This window comes from Primulina tabacum, chromosome 16 (assembly GCF_025594145.1).
Source record: "Primulina tabacum isolate GXHZ01 chromosome 16, ASM2559414v2, whole genome shotgun sequence".
Classification (NCBI taxonomy): Eukaryota; Viridiplantae; Streptophyta; class Magnoliopsida; order Lamiales; family Gesneriaceae; genus Primulina; species Primulina tabacum.
In genome coordinates, this window is record NC_134565.1 from 1430744 (window position 1) to 1449747 (window position 19004).

The window sequence follows — 19004 nt, forward strand, 5'->3', positions numbered from 1 at the left end:
ATATGTTTCTCTTAGTTCGAATCATAAAGAACTTGACTATCTACGCTCAAGTCAGGTATTGATTTCTAGTTTGTAAGCGAAAGAAAATCCATAAATTATAAGAGCATATGTATCTCGCAAATAATCGATCGACTGATTGCAAACACTCTCTTAATCTAGTATACACACGATCGGTATAAGTTGGACTCGATTAGAAATCCCAGCTCTACTATGCGTCAATTTTTAAAATCTAATTTTTCAGGTTGGCCAAAGTACTGTTTGTAGACAACATAACATGATCATAGCACTGGCCACAACCCACATCAATGCATGTAGGATTTCATTTATTATGTGCCTAGCTGAAGAAATTAAATCGAAAAAATAATTAAGAAAAATCAACGGGGGCACTTCTGTCCACAAACACAAAATGACACCTCATTTGCTCAAATAGTTGACCTTGTGTAAATTTCAAATTCTTTCAAAATATATTATATATATATATATATATATATATTGATATTGCTTCTTCCATCAGCCTTAGTTTAAGCCCATTTTCTTCCCATTGTCCCATACAAAGACAAGAAACCTCCACTTTTCCCATCTTTGTATAAAACCAAACACAATCCAGCCAACCAGCCAAAACAATATTCTTCATTCTCCCTCTGCTCCCCAACCCTCAAGAAATCCCAAATCAAGAATTTTTTTTTTTCAAAAAAAAGAAAAGAAAAACTTGAGCCATGGAAGATTATTACAACCTTAATTTCTTCGGGTCACTTCTGATCTCATGTATTTTGCTGCTTTTTGTGCTGAAGATTGTGGTTCATATATGGTGGACACCAAGGAAAATTGGGAGCCATTTCACGAAGCAAGGCATTAAGGGTCCAAAATACCATCTTTTGCTGGGGAATATGAAGGAGATTTCTAGCTTGAATTTCATTGCTTCATCTCAATCCATGCCTTTCTCCCACAATATACTCCCAAGAGTCCTGTCTTTCTATCATCATTGGAAGAAAATTTACGGTACTTGATCTTCATTTCATGCCTAAAAAAATCTTGTTTCTTCACTTTGTGGGAGTTTTTTTTTTTTTTTTAACATTTTCTTTTGTTCTTGCAAACACACACACATTAATTACTTATTCAAGAGAGTTGGTGTGAGGATCATTTTGTGTTTCTGTAGGGTCTACACTATCCATTTTCTTTAGACAAAATGATGAACCCGTTACTTCTTTTTTTTTCTGCTACTACTTTTGGCAAACACCGATATATTTGATCTTTGATATGTGATATTTAGCACTTGAGATAAAACCCTACTTAATAATGAAGTGTTTTCACATGGCTGCAGGCTCTATGTTTCTTGTGTGGTTCGGACCAACAGCTCGTGTCACGGTTTCTGATCCGGCCCTTATCAGAGAAATCTTCGTCTTGAAATCAGAGTTGTTCGAGAAAAACGAGTCTCCGGAATTAGTGCGGAAAATCGAAGGCGACGGCCTGTTGAGTCTCAAAGGAGAGAAATGGGCTCACCACAGAAGGATCATTCAACCAACTTTCCACACAGAAAATCTCAAGGTATATGATAAATTTAATCGTCAAGAATAAATCATGATTCATCCATGGTTTAGTAGTCGTCACCGAACAAGGAATAACAAAAAGAAAATTATTTAGAAATGATATACTTATCTTGACTTTATTATATCATCAAGAGCACAAGTCCATACTGATCTAGATACGATTCCATGTCGAGTTAGTCAACCAATAAAATTATACAAACACCTTATCAATGCAACCATTCAATATTTTATGAACTAAACATGACGTCGGATATTATTAACAGTTGATGGTGCCCGTGATGGGCAAAAGCATAGAAGAGGCGTTGGCGACTTGGCCGGAGAAAATGTCGGATTCCGGCAAGGTTGAGGTGGAGGTTTCTGATTGGTTCCAGAAAATAGTGAGAGATGTAATAACAAGAGTGACGTTTGGAAGCAGCTATTCTGAAGGGAGAGCCATTTTTGAACTGCTAGCACAGCAAATGGTCCATGCCACCGAAGCCTATCAGAAATTCTTCATCCCTGGATATAGGTAAGTTCATTAATAGTAATTATGTCTTTTCCTAAATATTTCAAATCGCAATAATGATCGTAATTATTGTAATGATTTCATAATATTACATTTTGTGTGGTGCAACTTTCACTATTAAGGTCGATGTCTTATTGTTTCAAATTTCAAACGAAATGTTTGATTTCATTCGAACTTAAATCAAGATCTTAGATTTAAGACCAGCTTCTATTTCAAAAACCAATTACTTGGTGGTCACATTAAGATCATAAATGTGAGACATGTAGTAATTAATACATGACAAATAAATAATATAAAGTAGGTCTTTTATGAAACGGTCTCACGAATCTTTATATGTGAGACGGATCAACTCTACCGATATTCACAAAAAAGTAATACTCTTAGCATAAAAAGTAATATTTTTTCATGAATGACCCAAATAAAAGATCGTCTCACAAAATACGATCCGTGATATCGTGTCACACAAGTTTTTGACAATAATATAATATTATAATAATAAATAGTAAAAATGCATTAAAAATAATGAGGCCCCAATAATCAAATCACGCGTGAAAAATCATCTTTATTCCTTCCCCTCGAAACCGGTGCACGTTCAATCAAGCGAAGCGACACATGATAGTTGATACCCCATTTTTGTGTAGTTATATCTCTGATGAAAAGGTGTCTGTTTGTTGATTTTCAGGTTCCTCCCCACCAAAAAGAACCGAATATCTTGGGGATTGGAAAAGGAGATCCGTAGATCGCTGCTGAAGCTTATCGACGGCAGGCGGCGCTCCTCGGGGGATTCGAGTGGGCAGGCGGAGGCGGCGTCGGGTGAGTGTCCCAACGACTTGTTGGAGGTGATGATGCGGGCGGGGGATGAGGCTGCGCCGCTGGCGGTGACGCCGAACGACATCGTAGAGGAGTGCAAGACGCTGTTCTTCGCCGGCAATCACACGACGTCGAATCTGCTGACGTGGACGGCGGTGCTGCTGGCGATGCATCCCCAGTGGCAGGAACAGGCACGTGAGGAGGTCTTGCGGGTGTGTGGAACACGTGAAGTCCCTATTAAAGATGATCTCGCCAAGCTCAAAACGGTAATTATTTTTTGTACTTTTTCTTTTCTTTTAAAAAGTGCGTTAATCATTTCTAATTCTATTTTCAATAGCGATAGCTTGTTTTCACTAGTTTGTTACAAATAAATCGATTTTTAGGTCAAATGCATTTTAAGCTAGAACACATCGTGAAAATCGTAATTTCGATGATATTTTTGACATAAAAATAATATTTTTAAATTAATCTGGACTATTGTGTATAAGCTATATACTTTATAGAATAAAATATAAGCCCAAGTCGTGAGCATGTCATGATTATATAATTTATATATTTACATAAATTTATATGTACAATATAATGTTTCTTTTCGAAAAAGGACAATTCATCCTTGGAAATTGTGGGAAATAAAAAGCGAAACTTAAGCATGTGTTTGATGCGTGAAAAGGGATCTTATCTTGAGGGTTATTAATGATGTTGTTGATATAATAATGTGATGATAATTTTAAAAATGCTGTACTTCAATTCTTGTTGTTTGAATTAATTTAATTGATTCTTGCTCTGATTAGTTACAGATTATGAAACTTAGTACATATTTTGCTTGCCACATGGTTTTAAATACTTGTTTCTAAGTTAAAAGAATTATTAGTTTAATGTTTGAATTAATTTGCAGCTGGCAATGATCTTAAACGAATCACTACGGCTATACCCGCCAGCAGTAGCGGTAATCCGACGAGCCAAGAACGATACACAGCTAGGCACGCTCCAAATACCGCGAGGGACGGAGCTTCTCATCCCCATACTAGCTGTACACCACGACCCAACTCTTTGGTGTCACGATGTGCACGAGTTCAACCCAGCGAGGTTCGCCAAAGGGGTCGCCCACGCGGCCAAGCACCCGATGGCGTTCATGCCTTTTGGCTTGGGCGCCCGCCGTTGCATAGGCCAAAACCTAGCCATATTACAAGCCAAGCTAGCCATCGCCATAATTCTCCAACGCTTCTCTTTCGAGCTCTCGCCCAGCTACCAACATTCACCTTCGGTTCTAATGTTTCTACACCCTCAACATGGTGCACCCATTGTGTTTCGAAAGTTGTAGGGAACGTGCTGCTGCTTAAAATGAGTGATGCGTCTCATTTAGGATTCTAACTAAATTAACTTAGATGGATGAAAGTTCTTTTTAGGATGAATGTTGATTAGTCTAACCCGTAACGTGTTTGTCTTTCTTTTCTCAAAAGTGTTTCCTCTAAGCTATAGAGTTGAAAATCGGTCTCCTTTTCCAGTATTGTTCGTTTCTCATTTCTACCTTACCGGCCTTTTGTGTTTCGAACATGTAAATACTTTTATTAGTTTTTTGCTTGTACACAATGTTTTATATAATTGGAATTTCGATTACAATTTCTTCTCTTATTTAATATATGTGATATCTTTTATTCCGAATAAAATTAGTTTTTAATGAGCTTACAATGGACTTCTATAACAACTTGGGTTAATCATTTTCGTAAGCGATTGACGAATACGAAATAATTACTATAGGGGTCTTTTGTGCAGTCGCGCAGACGCAGGCCCAGGTTCGGAGCGTGACAAAATGGTATCAGAGTCGATCACAAGCAAGGAACACCGGGAAATAAGTGTTGTGCATGACAAAGTGTTACGTGCATGTGAGCCACCTCTTGAACTTGCGGGGCAAAGTGTTACATGACAGGAGTCACCTCTTGAACCTGTAAGAGCCGCATCTAGATTCTCTTGCATTCTGAAGGAGGGGTGATTATGATATCCTTTGTCTCATATCTTAAAAACTAAAGATTTAAAATAAGTTTATAATGGGCTTACAATGAATTTCTATAGCAACTTGGATTAATCATTTTCGTAAAACGAGTACGAATACGAAGTAGTTACTATAGAGGTCCATTATACAGTCACGCAAACGTAGACTCGAGCTCAGGATATGACAATATATACTAGTTTTCTCTTGACATTTTCCTTAAATAAATCATTCTGATATTTTAAATTATTAAGTAGTGATTAGCATAATAATATTAATTTGGTCATATGTACTATATCTAAAATTGTCTTATATTATATCGATATATGTAAAAACTTTATTTTACAGTTATACTATTTATTTATTTATTTATTAAGTTGAGGTACATAGAATAATTAACTTTTATAACATGATCAATTTTTTTAAAAAATCAACAATATCTCTCTAAAATTATAAAAGAACTCTCTCCATTTGATAAAAAATAATAATCATAAAACCTATTTTAATAAATGTATATGTTCTCTTATCACTATCATATGCAATTTTTAAAACTATTAATGTATTTTATTTAATATTTATATAAAAAAATAACATAAAACATCACATATATGCACGCAACACGTGGAAAGGGGTCGCTAGTTAAATATAATAGTTGAGCCTATTAGAGAGACACTATTTTTTTTTTCCGAATATATGAATATGTAAACTCTATTTTATGTATATATATTAGTAATTCACTAATTCTACGAATTTCTCATCAAAATTTTGAAAATGTTTTCTCAACTAAATATTATAGACATAATAAATAAATTTTCACTTTATTTATGTATTATTTAACTGTAAAAAATCATAATTATATTTAATATTTGGAAAAAATATTTTTATTTAGAAAACTCATAACTAAATTATATATATACATAAATATATTATTTACTTGAGTTAGCCTCTTCTGGCCCTTGTCATAAGTTTACTTGAACATAGAAAATGGGCCAATATATATATATATAAATTTTTTATTTACTTGAGTTACCCTTGTGGCCCTTGTCTAGTAAATGGGCCAAAACTTTAAACTTTCAAGGGGATGGGTCAACATGTATGTTTTAACGTGAGCCCAAATAAGTGAAAAATTGACAGTCTAACGTGGGGAAGTTTATTGCGTTTCAAATTAATGTTGGAGGCTACAAAAAAGTACATATCATGAAGCCCCCGGGGAATTGTTAAAATATAGTTCCTAATATGTAAGGAAATATGTAACTTTGATCGTGTATATTTGTTTTGTTTTTTTTTAAATTATGATTTTCTATGTTATCAAATTTCATTTTAATTTTCATGTATATTTTGATTTTTAACAATTTTAGTTATTTTTTATTTTGAAATACTGATGTGTCATTACAAACGTCAATGTCACATCACTATTGCGTATATGTCACTTCAGCTGTGCATCGAAAAAAAGACTAAATTTTAAAAAAATATGAAAATAAAAGGGGCGAGTAAATAAATAAAACATTTTGGACCAAAATCGGATTTTCCCCAATTTTAAAAAATAACCAATGTTGTTATTTTTTTTTATTTTAAAAAAAGAATTGACACGTGCGAGAGTAAAGGATGCAATCCACCTTACCTGAAGATTTCCTCTACAGCTCCTTAATTCTCATTTGCGCTATCAAAGTGGCGAGCTGAGATCACATTTGAAAACCCTAATCGATCATCGCTGAAGAAATATGTGGAGAAGACTCTCGCTGCAGCTCCGAACTCTCGCCCCAATCCTATCCGCTCCCAAATCCGCCCGATTCGTCGTTGGATCTTGCGCGGTCCCGGAGAATCCCCGCCGTTTGTTCCCCGTCTTCTCACGCCATTTCAGTGTCGATTCTGGTGTGTCTCTATAAAATTTTACTTTTTTTTCTGGTTTGACTCAGAAGATCCTAAAATCCATTCTCTGAGATTATCGTGATGTATTGATATGTCAGTTAAATTTGGCATTTTTGGGGAATTTTTATTCGTTTCTTCTCTGTTGATTTTTTAGATTAATTTTTTTTTTTGTAAATGAATGTGTTTAAAAGGGGATGTAAGTGCAACGAAAAGTGTGGAGGATGTAATGCCAATTGCTACTGGTCATGAGCGTGAGGAGCTCCAAGCGTCTCTTGAAGTGAGTGTTTTTCCAGCATTTTCTTGTTGTCTTGGTGTTTCATGAATATTAAAATCAAACGTTTTGATGGTTTGGATAACGGTTACCTATTTGTGTTGAATTGATTGTATTAGGGAAAGGATGTTCTTGAAATAAATTACCCGTCTGGTCCATTCGGAACAAAGGTCAGTTTGAGTTCTCTTATCTTGAAATATGTGTTTGTTAGACAGGTAATGAGACTGTCTCAATTGCCGGTTTCAAATGGCAAGCCTGGGTTTTACCGTCTTTGATGTTAGTGAAATTGCTTTTGGCTTAGGAAACTCTCAAGATTCATGTATAGAAGCTGTGCAGAGCTTGATGTATTACCTCTTGCATTTTACAGTTTAAGAATTGAAGTTATGAGTCCTGTTCTTGCTTGATGACAAGGTAGTGTTGGAGATGTTGGATCTCGGTTTTCTCGTGCCCAAACGCAGCGGAAGTTTTTAAAAATTTTAGATCTTGACATTTGAGATGTATTTTGACACTCGTATGGTTTTAAAATTAAACATTCGTAGGGCGTTAAAATATATACCTTTGGTGAAAGAATCACTAGTCTCCAACTACTCCGGTATAAGCGGTAACTCTTGTTGTAAATCCCTACGAACGATCTTTAAAGAACTCCTTCCTTCAATCTTCAAATCAGGTCCACGACTAGAAGATTTATTCCTCTTCTAATTTGTATTGGAAAAATTAGAAGATATTTTTACGTTGGTGATCAAAGTTTGAGAGACGGCTCAAACTCTTTTTCAAAAGAGAGGGCCGAAAAGTGAGAGACTTTGGGAGAGGGGATTTTCGAAAATCTCAAGGAGATGGAGGCTAGGGTTATGGCTTGATTACTATCTTTTATAATTAAGTCATGACCTAATAATCATAATTAACATTAATGAGATTGTTTAATTAATTGGGTTAGTCCAACTAATTTAATTAATTAATCAAAGTTCATTAAGAACTTTAATTATTTAGTATGTTGGACTTGTACTCCTACAAGCCCATTAAACATACTCCCACTATATTTAATCCAATATTTAATAAACTCAACTTTTGAGTTTAATAAATTAAATCCTCAAATTTTATAAATTCAACTCCTTGAATTTATTCTCTCCAAATTTCATAGATTCAATTTCTTGAATTACTATTTCATAAATTCAACTACTTGAATTCATTTTCTCAAAATTTAATTATCATAAATTCAAATATTTGAATTTACTATATTATAACATAAATTCAACTTCTTGAATTTATTCTCTCAACGGGAACAAATGATCCAGTGCTTGTGTGACTCTCAATGGTTCAAGGATACAGCTAGCCGTGGGTTCACAACTCTTTGTGATTCAGGACATAATCATTTATTCGGAATTACCCTAATTCGTCCCATTCTATGTATCAACAATTGATCATGAGAATGTCAGAAATCATATTTCTGGTTAAACCCATCGAATCATGGTAAGAGCGTCTAGTAGCATCGCCCCATGATTCTCTAGGTATCACTGATAGTGCCTGCAAGAACCAGTCGATTATGATTAGCGTACAGTACGGTCTTTTGATCTCATATATCCCGATCGAATCTGCAACCATTGGTTCATCGAGGGTTGCATAATAATTCGATAACTATGTGATACATATAAATAGTGGCATCGCACGTACCATTGGAGAACTCCTTCTTCAATGTACATATCATACTCTGGCCAGAGATTCCACGCACTATTATTCCATTAGATCACATAGGATATCCACACCCGTAGGTGAGCGGTGAATTCCAGACTACGATGCACTGGCTCCTACATGTGTCGCAACTGTATCACCAACCTCGCCACCTGATGACTCTCCTGGAGCCGGTAAACGAGTCAAAGCAAAACCCTAGCATATAGAGCCTCGGTGTTGTCCCGGGTCGTAAGGACTAATGGTGTATAATCATAACCACGGACTTATCCTCTCGATGAATGATAACCACTTGGAAAGTCCGAGGGAGGGTTGTTCGGTATAATCATCATATGACTACCCATCTGTATGTTTGGACATCTCTATGCCCTTACCAAGAAACACAGTACACAACATCACATATGCTAGTCTCGAGCTCAAGCGACCTTTATCCATGTTTTAGGCGGCTGAATCGACTAGGAACGAATTTAGATCATACAGTGTTTACAAATGAGTTTCAACATTGAATTATGATTCATTTGTATTAAAGTATAATTAAGGTCTTTATCTATGTTTGATAACATGAGTATACAGATAAAGAATTAACAAACCATGAAATAATGAATTATATTAAAATAAAGATTGATTATTACAATTGAGTCAATAAAATCCTCAGCCAACAGTTGGCTTACAGGACATCTACTCTAACAGGCGAATGGCTAGCCTTTAGTAAAGGAGTTGACTCAGGTTCCTAGAACCATAAATATTCCATTTCTGTTGAATATACATGTCTAAGTTGTAACAGGGACTGATAAAATTGTGGGTATTAAGCACACACATGACATATCCACAATAGCAAAACTAAAAAAGAAAATCAAATAGATAGGTTTCAAAAGTTTAGATTGGGATGGGCTTTTGAAATTCCAACCAAGCCTATCCTACCTAATAGGTAGAGTATGAAGTTCAAATTTTTAATTAATAATTGTTGAGCCAGTTATCAAGTCCTAAAAACCCCAATTCTGTAAACCAAAAAATAAAAAATAAAAAAATTCCATGGAATAAAACACTTACTGCTATTATTTCCATATAACGCATTTAGTTGGAATCTGAATGACTAGTATTTCGTATTTGAACCTGTTAAAATTTTCCTCTGCTACACACCACCTGGAAGCTGCAATATAACTGTGTCGACTCAATCAGTCAAATGGTTTAAACTTCAATGATCTTGTCCCCCATGACTCATCATCAACCATCATTTATTAACTCTTGCAGGAAGAACCTGCTGTGGTTAAGTCTTATTATGACAAAAGAATTGTGGGATGCCCTGGAGTTGAAGGAGGTTAGTTTTAACTTTTAATCTAGTTTCTGGTTTTTGCAAAATGATCATTAGTTATAATCTTTGCTTAATCATATCTTCTCTGAACAAAACAACAGAGGATGAGCATGATGTTGTTTGGTTCTGGCTAGAGAAGGGCAAGCCACATGAATGCCCAGTATGTTCGCAGTACTTTGTGGTATGTACCAGGGTCCATTAATTATCTAGCATAGATTGAACCTGATATGAAGATGACATTTGTGTACATGTTGTGTTTCGTGATATTCACTTGATGGCTCGGCTTATTTCTAGCTCCCTTGACTAAATTAATCCAAATAATATGAGTAGTTCCCATTTTTTATTTCATTCAAAATGTTCACGGCCTCATTCTACTGGCAGTTAGAAGTGGTTGGCCCAGGTGGACCACCCGATGGACATGGAGACGGTGAAGATGATCATCACCACTGAACGTAGTTGGCAATTTTGCTGCCAGAATAAGATCTGGTGACCATATGAGCGATTATGTAATATTCTTCAGGTTTTAAAAGGTTATAATTTGTTTCTGAGTGTTTTTTTTATGAATCGCGCTGTTGCTTTAGGCGACAAGTTCTCTTGTTATTCTGTTTCTTGATGTTACGGGGATTTCAAACACGAGCGAGTTCTCCATAGGAAATATGGACTCTCACACCCTTCTCATTCATGATATAATAATAATGTTGAAGAACAAACAATTTGTTCATTTTATTGCTAATCTTTTGTTCTGTAAACTCTGGTGTTGCCCCCAAATTGGGATTGTAGTGGATCAGAGTCGAGTGAGCTAGGGTAGCGACATATTTTTTTTCTGAACTCAGCTCAGTCAACTTTTTAGTTGCGTGATGTGTAAATTTTGGAAGCTGGAAATCGTATGCTGTCATTCAAGTTTTTACCTAATTATTTCTCAAAAAAAAAAAAAACACTAAGTTTTAAGTAGGGAAAAAATAAACATTTCCAAGTTCGTCTTTTTTCTTTATTGTTAATTATAATTAGATTTCAAGCTTTGACTCGCTGCGTAGAAATTCTTGGCACGTTTGGTTGCTACCTTTGTTAACTACACGAATCATTGCAGGCCTTGGCCCAACAAGACGGCCTCAACCTCAATGAAAGGCCCAATGGGCCGAATCCTCAGGTCCCCACAGTCATAAATGAAAAATATGTAAAAACCGTGTCGGTGGGTGTGTATACACACGATTTTGAGACGTTTTTGGAACCAAATTAATGCATAATTTCTTTTTGTTTTTTAAATTTTATGGTGGAGTTCCGTTTTGTAGAAAGAATTACAAAACAAAAAAAAAAAAAACTTGTGTGAAATGGTCTCATGGGTTGGTCGTACTTTGTGAGACAAATCTCTTATTTGGATCATCCATGAAAAAATATTATTTTTTATGCTAAGAATATTATTTTTTATTGTAAATATCAGTAGTGTTGACCCGTTTTACAGATAAAGATTCGTGAGACCGTCTCACAAGAGACTTACTCAACAAAAAATTGATCCATAAATAAAATATAAAAATAAAATTGATTCCACGGGTTCCCTAATGTATTAATCCTACCAATAATGGGAAAAGAACAAGATGTTTTTACGTCCTTTGGAATATTGTAAGGAGAGAAATGTTAGGAGAAAAATACTTTCACATAATTTATATGTATGTACCAACTTAAATTCCATTATAAAAGGAATAACTTATCCCCACCGTTTATTTTATGAAGCAAAATTCGTTTTTAAATGTGTATTTTTTTTTTATCCAAGGTGATTGATTATATCTAATTTTGATAATTAGTAAAAATATTTGTAGAATCAAGCGTTTTGTAATTTTACAAAACATTATAACTAACAATAATGATGCAACCAATTTTTTAAATAATACTGACAACCCGAATGATATGTTTCAAACACTATCCTAAAAGAGTTCACCATTACATCCTAACAATATCAATTGACATTACAATTCTTCGTATTGTCAATTTGCTATAACTTAGCAATTGATCTAATAATTAGTCATAACATTTTTTTGAAAGTGTTGTTTTTTGAAAAGAGAAATAAAGGTAAATAAAGAAAAATAAAGGCGAGAATTTGTTCCACATTTGACAGCTTTGAAAGAGATAAATATAAAATAAGAACCGAGCAACTAATACTTCTTTGGACTTCTTCGAGCGCATACGTGGCTGCAAAAATTTGTATGAGATGGTCTCACGTGTCGTATTTTGTGATATTGATTTTTTATTTGGGTCATCCATGAAAAAATATTACTCTTTATGCTAAGAGTATTACTTTTTATTGTGAATATCGGTAGGGTTGACCTGTCTCACAGATAAAGATTGGTAAGATCGTCTCACAAGAGACCTACTCATATGTGGCATGCGACACAATCAATCATTTAAAAAAAAAAAAATTTAGCGGCCACACATAATTATATATATTCAAAATAATTGGATTTAAATAAATTATATAGATATCCAATTACATCTATGAATTTCCATAATTTATGTAAGTGCAAATTTTTATTTTTTTTTAAAAAAATTTCCAAGTGCAAATTTGGGAATGTGATTCATTTACAACCATAGGAACTAATTTTAAATACATAATTAAATCATACGAGAATTAGTGCCTACGGAATCTTCGTTATCTTTTATTTAAATATGCACAAGAATTTTTCAGGTCTTGAAATTTCACTAATTATGTGAAAAAGGGCAGTGTACTAGTGGGCAGTTGACATTAAAAAAGCTTGCATTTAACTTACTCTCGCCAAGTCTTGTGATAATCAAAAGTAAAGATGCTCTTGTGATCTGATTAATGTCTCTATCCACGAGGTGAATTTTCGTTCTCATTCTCATTCTCATTCTCGTGCCGAACCAGTACGGATATATGTATAAACCGCAAGTAAATTCGGTTTCATGCGTTCTAATGGATAAATTTAATTTTGATGAAGTTAAAAAAGAATAATGATTTGAATAAAATAAAATTTGCTCCCTAATGAATCAAATTCAACACAACACAACACAACACAAAACAAAACATCATTTTAGAATTGAATCCCAAATTGAATTATGAGCCTAATATGATTCAAATAGATTTGTTCTGATTATTTATAATCATTACCTCGTTTAATAATTATTTTTATAATTTATGCCCTTCCAAAAATTAGATCATAGCAATAATATTTAATTTGGAGAATTCGTGAAAGTCAAAGATATTATCATTATTACTTGAAATGGGCCCAGTTGCTGACGAGATAAAGGACTATATGATGGGCCATAGAATCCGTTCTGACTCGGCCCACATTAGTAAATCTCCTCGTGAGGGCATGGACAGATACTCTTCCACTTAATTTTTTTTTAATGATTTTTGTTAAATATTTATTATTTTACCCTAAAAATTAAATACTAACATATATAACCATTCCCAAAATATATCCAACAATTCTGGAAAACCTTACACTGCATTGGATGAAAAGCTCGTGTCGTCGGAATAACCTCCGATCCGATCATATTCTACGAAATAGGCGATTCAAAAGCATGGATATATATGCCCATGTGCATAATAATTCTGCATAGGATCAAAAAGTGTGACTGACTCGGTTTGCACAAACAAACCATGTACGTCTATGCATGCACAATACTCGGAAAAAATAATTCCTAAAAACTCGAGAGTAGGTCTTTTGTGAGACGATCTCACGAATCTTTATCTGTGAGACTGGTCAAACCTACCGATATTTACAATAAAAAGTAATACTCTTAGCATAAAAAGTAATATTTTTTCATGGATGACCCAAATAAGAGATCTGTCTCACAAAATACTATCTACGAGACCTAAGACTCGAACAAACTAGTGGACACTGGACACATTCTTTAAATTCCACAAATAATTAATGAATTGACATTGAAAACAGCTCAGCCAACAGGCAAAGAGACACACCAGCAGGTATTGCCCAGTTCCACTCACAAGATGTGTCATGTAATAAAAGCCTTCATTGAAATAAATTTTCTAAAAATTTATATTTTTGATCCCATTTATATGTTAAGTCAGTCATGACTTAAATGGAAACAGTTAAATTTTAATTGTAATGTTTTTAACATTAATTTATCCATATAAGTTATATTAAGTATCAGTGGACTTGATTTATGCAAACAAGAAAATTTTAGAAAACAAGAAAGTGTAAAAGATATAAAGTTAACATACTTTTCTTAATATATACTTCCAAGTTTTCAACCCAACCATGAATTCTATGCAGCCTTTGTATCATGTTCTTTATTGTGTTCATAGCCCGGCCAATATTTGGCTCTTTTTCTTGATGGATATTTCATGGGCGTCGCAAGATGTTATTCTTGTATTTATGCAACACTTTTCTCGACTCGCAAACATTTAATGCAGCATGTTTCTCGAGATCGATTGATGTGATATTCACAAAATATTTAATGCATTATGTTTCGGGAGACCAGCTTATGTTACATTAACAAGATGTTCACGGTGAACATCTCGCAAGCATTTAATGCAACACATTTCTTAAAATCGGCTATGTGAAATTCACATGATGTTCATGTGAATATCTTGTAGCGTCCTTAACAAGATGCGCCTATAATATCATACCTCTCGCTCTATATATATATATATATATATATATAAAAGCCATACCCTTATCAACTAATAATTTTAAAAATAAAATTATTTATTTAGAAAACTGTATATGAACGCAAAATGTGTTCACACTAAGTATGTATTATATGCATGGAATGGTGATGATAAATTAGACAGTTTGAAATTCACAATGGAGATAATGCCATAATGGGTATCCATCAATCACAAGGAATACATAAACAAATGATTGAAATAAAGATTTAAATGATTTTCTTCCAACACATTGAATTATTCCATATAGTTTTCGGAAATATTCTTGAAATTGTAAGTATGTGGGATGCTTATTTAATTGCCACTGCCCAAGAAAGCATAGATTCTCTTTTGTATGCCGTATATTTAGTTCAGCCCCTCCAACCTCAACGGCTCAGGAAGATTATGGCACGAAAATGCTTGTCAACTCATGGTCCACAAGTTCGGTGAATGTGACACTATTTCCAACTTTTCTTTATAAAATAAAAATCATTCTCTCCGTCATAATACAACGTTTACGGTCCGATTCGGAACATATCGAAATGTATTGGACAACGTAAAAAAATCAGATGTAATCGATTTTACGGGTGGATGTTACAATTTTGGACGAAGGTAGATTGAATAAAAGTAGTAATATCCTGTTGTACTGAACTGAGTCATCTTGCAGGGCCACGTAAGGGTGACAGTAGCCCTTCAACCTGGACGATTCAGGGAAATTAGGGGTTGAATGGATGAATTACAACTCTATTTAATAGGCTATATACTTTTTACTGGTTTTGATTCTCCCTTCGCAGATGAAAAGATTGGCTGCTTTGTTCCCTTTTCTTTACATTTCTTTTTCATGGATGCCCCCATCTCTCTCTCTCTCTCTTTATTTTTGAGTTCCTAGCTTAGGTAAGGTGCAGCTGTTTTATTCCATTTTCGTCTAACCCATTCGATTATAAATACAGCAAGTCTCCGTTGCTGTTTCTTGCATTACACATAAGTTTGTAGTTTCATTTAACTACACATTGTTAAGCCTCTTGGGAATTTCTTGGTTAATCTCTTCTTCGCCAGAATGAGCTATCCAAATTCGTCAGTGGGCTCCGGTAAGTATCAAGATTCCATCTTTCTTGAATTTTTTCTTGAATGTCAGTGTCATTTGACATTGAAGGGTTGTGGCAAAAGATTTACACTTAAGTGAGTGAAGTCACTCACTCATCACATTTTGAGAATGGGAAACTTCTGCTAGTACAAACCTATCCCACATCCCAAATTTGCCGAGTAAATTTCTTGAACTTGATCGTTAGAAAAGCTGAATTCTTATACAATACTTCTCAGGAAGCAGAACAGCAAGAAAAACATTTGAGTTCGGCAGGACATATGTGGTTAGGCCTAAAGGGAAACACCAAGCTACAATAATTTGGCTGCATGGTCTTGGTGACAATGGCTCCAGGTAAAATCTCTTTTCGTCGATGCTTTTCCTGATCGTCAAGGGCGGTATAGTCATTTCAACTGAATCAAATTGAGATACCAGAAGTACCCTTTTAATCATTTTCTTTTCTGCTATGAAGAACTAGTGAACTCAATGCAGTTCTAAAATATCTCAACTTTATCAAATAGACGAACTTTCTGTAATTTTTTTTTCTACCAAGGAAAATGCTTGCTAGTCTAATCAAATTATCTTGGAAACAGAAAGTTGAGGCCTATATTGTTCTATCACTATTCTAAGATGCAAAAGAATAGACAACCTTAAATTAGTATGGGGTAATGTGTCCATACTATGAGGTAAGATTCCACTGGTAATGCAAGGATAAAACAAGCAAAAAGGGTGGATCGCTCCACTCAACTGATTTTTTTTTTAATTTCCAATAAACAAATGACACCTCAGAACTTAAACTAGATTTCAATTTTTTCTGTTCTTTGAATTTGTGTAATATTATGGCACATAGGCTTCATTCGTTGTATGTTTCTATGGGACCACCACCACTTGGCTTTCAAAGTTTTACCTCACTTGACAAGCAGAAGAAACGATTTTTGTTGAGAATATTCACAAAATTTGGAATACGCAATTTTCTTGTTATTTTTTTAACATGCTTATCTTTTTCCAACCATGGCAAATTCAACTTCATCTCTACTACTTGTTATTCTTACCTCTTTCTCAGTTAAATTTAACTTGTGAAGTGAAAAGTGTCTTTTATCAACGGTTAGATATTACCTATTTCAAAAGATAATGCAAATGCTAAAAGTATATGCAGATTTAAGATAGACGTGTGCTCTTAAGCACCTTGCAATATTAAGAATAATATCAGTGATCTTTTTCTACATTTGTTTCCGCAGTTGGTCGCAACAATTGGAGAATCTTCCTCTCCCGAATGTAAGCCTCAGTTTCTCGAAACATCATAAATTCTGTTATGCATGAAGGTGTCTACTACATTTTGCTGCGACTAAATCGAAACCATTTTTCAAGAGTTCAATGCATTGTTTAAAATTTATGATGCAGATAAAATGGATATGCCCTACTGCCCCAACTCGCCCTGTGGCTATACTTGGAGGATTTCCTTGTACTGCATGTAAGCTAAATAAGTAATGAGATATTCGAGTTCGGCTTAATGGATACATTTATTTAAAAAGTGACTTCTCAGGGTTTGATGTGGGAGAGCTTTCTGAAGATGGTCCAGATGATTTTGAAGGTTTAGATGCTTCAACAGCACATATAGCTAACTTGTTGTCTACAGAGCCTGCTGACAGTAATTTTCTTTAATTTTCAAATCCTTATTCTACATTTTAGCACATAGGACTTGTTTTTTGATGGAGAAATAACTGACGTGAGCAGTACCAGCTCAAATTGTATCAGTGCCTGAATTGCATGTACTCATACAGACACCACATTTATCATTTCGTTTATGTGCTTAGATCATGCAATTCGATAGGCTTATCATAGTCTTCAAAACATGGCATTGGATGCGCTTATGGTAATCCTGGTTTACGGTGTATTGCAGTTAAACTTGGCATTGGAGGCTTTAGTATGGGTGCTGCAACTGCTCTCTATTCTGCTACTTGTTTCGCTCTGGGAAAATATGGAAATGGCAGCCCATACCCGGTTAACCTGAGGGCTATTGTTGGTCTGAGCGGTTGGCTTCCCTGTTTTAGGTTGGGGTTTCTACTATGCTTCTTCTCAGCCATATAAATTTTAAAATCTTGGATCAGATAAATAACCAAAGCACATTCACCATTATCACATATCACACTAAGTTCAAAAAGTAGGACAAATACCCGAATCTCTGTTTCTTCTTAGCTTCGTTCGTGATCAAAATCTTGGATCATTCGTTGTTGCAGGAGTGTGAGACATAAGATTGAGGGGTCCCATGAGGCTGGAAGACGTGCTTCATATCTGCCAATATTGCTCTCCCATGGACTTTGTATGTCTTGCTTTTCGTTAAAAGCATCTAACATTACTTAACATTTGTTAGATCCCATGCCAAACATGGCCAATCTTTCCCAATATCTTACACATTTTGCACATTATCTTGTGTATGATGTTGCGTCGGTGTATGTATGCCTTATACAGCAACCTGTATGGCATAACAATCGAATCACATAGTTTTGTTGTGTATCAACAGATAATCTTACAAATTAGCACATTAACCTCGTTGGATTCTTGGACAGGTGATGAAGTGGTTCCTTACAAATATGGGGAGAGGTCCTATCATACATTAAGCCAAGCTGGATTTCGAAATCTAGAATTTAAATCATATGACGGGTATGTAAGACTTTCTTCTTCTCACTCATATTCAGTTATCTTAGCAACAACTTACCATTTTAGTTTTATCGCTGTTTAGGATCGGTCATTATACCGTGCCTAAGGAGTTGGACGAGGTCAGCAATTGGTTACATACAAGGTTGGGACTTTAGGATTCAAACTGCGAACTTGGCACAAGAAAAGTTGATGAAAGGCGAAAAACAAGGAACAGACAAATTGGCCTGCAGAGTGATAGAAGTTCCATATCAATCCATTACAGTTTTGACTCTTTAAATAAAGTTTTTCAGTTGTTGATCTTTATTTCATCCTGTATACTACTAACATATGATTTGGATTGGCTATTTTGTTGGTGATAGTGTGTTGTTTCTGTAATAAATCTATATGGTTTTCGGCATATTTTAATGGATGTATGTGTATGTATATCTTCTTTCTTTCCTCACATGTAGACAACATTTTCTGCAGCATATAAAAGCAGCTGGCACTAAAAATGGGAGAGTAATAGTAAGACAACTGCTAAGTGTTAAGATTGGAACTTGGACCTAACTCAACCTCAAAAGCTAGCTCAAGGAGGGAGGATTGTCCAAGCCCATGTATAAAACTCTCAGATCATTTATTCAACCGATGTGGGACAATTAACACACCTCTCTCACGCCC

The 19004-nt window shown here is 34.8% G+C and overlaps 3 protein-coding genes across 4 annotated transcripts; all 3 read left to right on the forward strand.

Annotated features, from left to right (window-relative positions):
• Window positions 1–525: 525 nt before the first annotated feature.
• LOC142529979 (cytochrome P450 734A1-like) lies at window positions 526–4477 on the forward strand. Its single transcript, XM_075635712.1, has 5 exons — window positions 526–999; window positions 1322–1545; window positions 1811–2055; window positions 2735–3128; window positions 3758–4477. Exons 1-5 carry the CDS (start codon window positions 717–719, stop codon window positions 4181–4183), a joined length of 1572 nt encoding a protein of 523 aa, XP_075491827.1. The 5' UTR covers window positions 526–716; the 3' UTR covers window positions 4184–4477.
• A 1977-nt stretch (window positions 4478–6454) lies between these two features.
• LOC142529204 (cytochrome c oxidase subunit 5b-1, mitochondrial-like) lies at window positions 6455–10697 on the forward strand. The gene is made up of 6 exons (XM_075634665.1): window positions 6455–6721; window positions 6910–6995; window positions 7109–7159; window positions 9924–9990; window positions 10086–10165; window positions 10366–10697. The coding sequence occupies exons 1-6, from the start codon at window positions 6571–6573 to the stop codon at window positions 10432–10434; spliced, it is 504 nt and encodes a 167-aa protein (XP_075490780.1). The 5' UTR covers window positions 6455–6570; the 3' UTR covers window positions 10435–10697.
• Window positions 10698–15262: 4565 nt separating this feature from the next.
• LOC142529203 (uncharacterized) lies at window positions 15263–18746 on the forward strand. Of its 2 annotated transcripts, none has more exons than XM_075634664.1 (9): window positions 15263–15489; window positions 15929–16043; window positions 16928–16964; window positions 17091–17160; window positions 17233–17337; window positions 17590–17740; window positions 17927–18009; window positions 18257–18350; window positions 18430–18746. In XM_075634664.1, the coding sequence occupies exons 1-9, from the start codon at window positions 15336–15338 to the stop codon at window positions 18500–18502; spliced, it is 882 nt and encodes a 293-aa protein (XP_075490779.1). In that variant the 5' UTR covers window positions 15263–15335; the 3' UTR covers window positions 18503–18746. The 2 variants fall into 2 exon arrangements, with proteins under 2 accessions (XP_075490779.1, XP_075490778.1); XM_075634663.1 differs by lacking the exon at window positions 15263–15489 and adding an exon at window positions 15493–15696.
• Window positions 18747–19004: the final 258 nt, after the last annotated feature.

Coding starts and splice junctions, on each gene's coding strand:
- LOC142529979 (XM_075635712.1), top strand. CDS start 717: ATGGAAGATTATTACAACCTTAATTTCTTCGGGTCACTTCTGATCTCA. Junction 2,056..2,734: donor TTCTTCATCCCTGGATATAG/GTAAGTTCATTA, acceptor GTTGATTTTCAG/GTTCCTCCCCACCAAAAAGA. Junction 3,129..3,757: donor ATCTCGCCAAGCTCAAAACG/GTAATTATTTTT, acceptor ATTAATTTGCAG/CTGGCAATGATCTTAAACGA.
- LOC142529204 (XM_075634665.1), top strand. CDS start 6,571: ATGTGGAGAAGACTCTCGCTGCAGCTCCGAACTCTCGCCCCAATCCTA. Junction 6,996..7,108: donor AGCTCCAAGCGTCTCTTGAA/GTGAGTGTTTTT, acceptor TGATTGTATTAG/GGAAAGGATGTTCTTGAAAT. Junction 10,166..10,365: donor TATGTTCGCAGTACTTTGTG/GTATGTACCAGG, acceptor TTCTACTGGCAG/TTAGAAGTGGTTGGCCCAGG.
- LOC142529203 (XM_075634664.1), top strand. CDS start 15,336: ATGGATGAATTACAACTCTATTTAATAGGCTATATACTTTTTACTGGT. Junction 15,490..15,928: donor CTCTCTCTCTTTATTTTTGA/GTTCCTAGCTTA, acceptor AATACTTCTCAG/GAAGCAGAACAGCAAGAAAA. Junction 17,161..17,232: donor AGGATTTCCTTGTACTGCAT/GTAAGCTAAATA, acceptor GTGACTTCTCAG/GGTTTGATGTGGGAGAGCTT.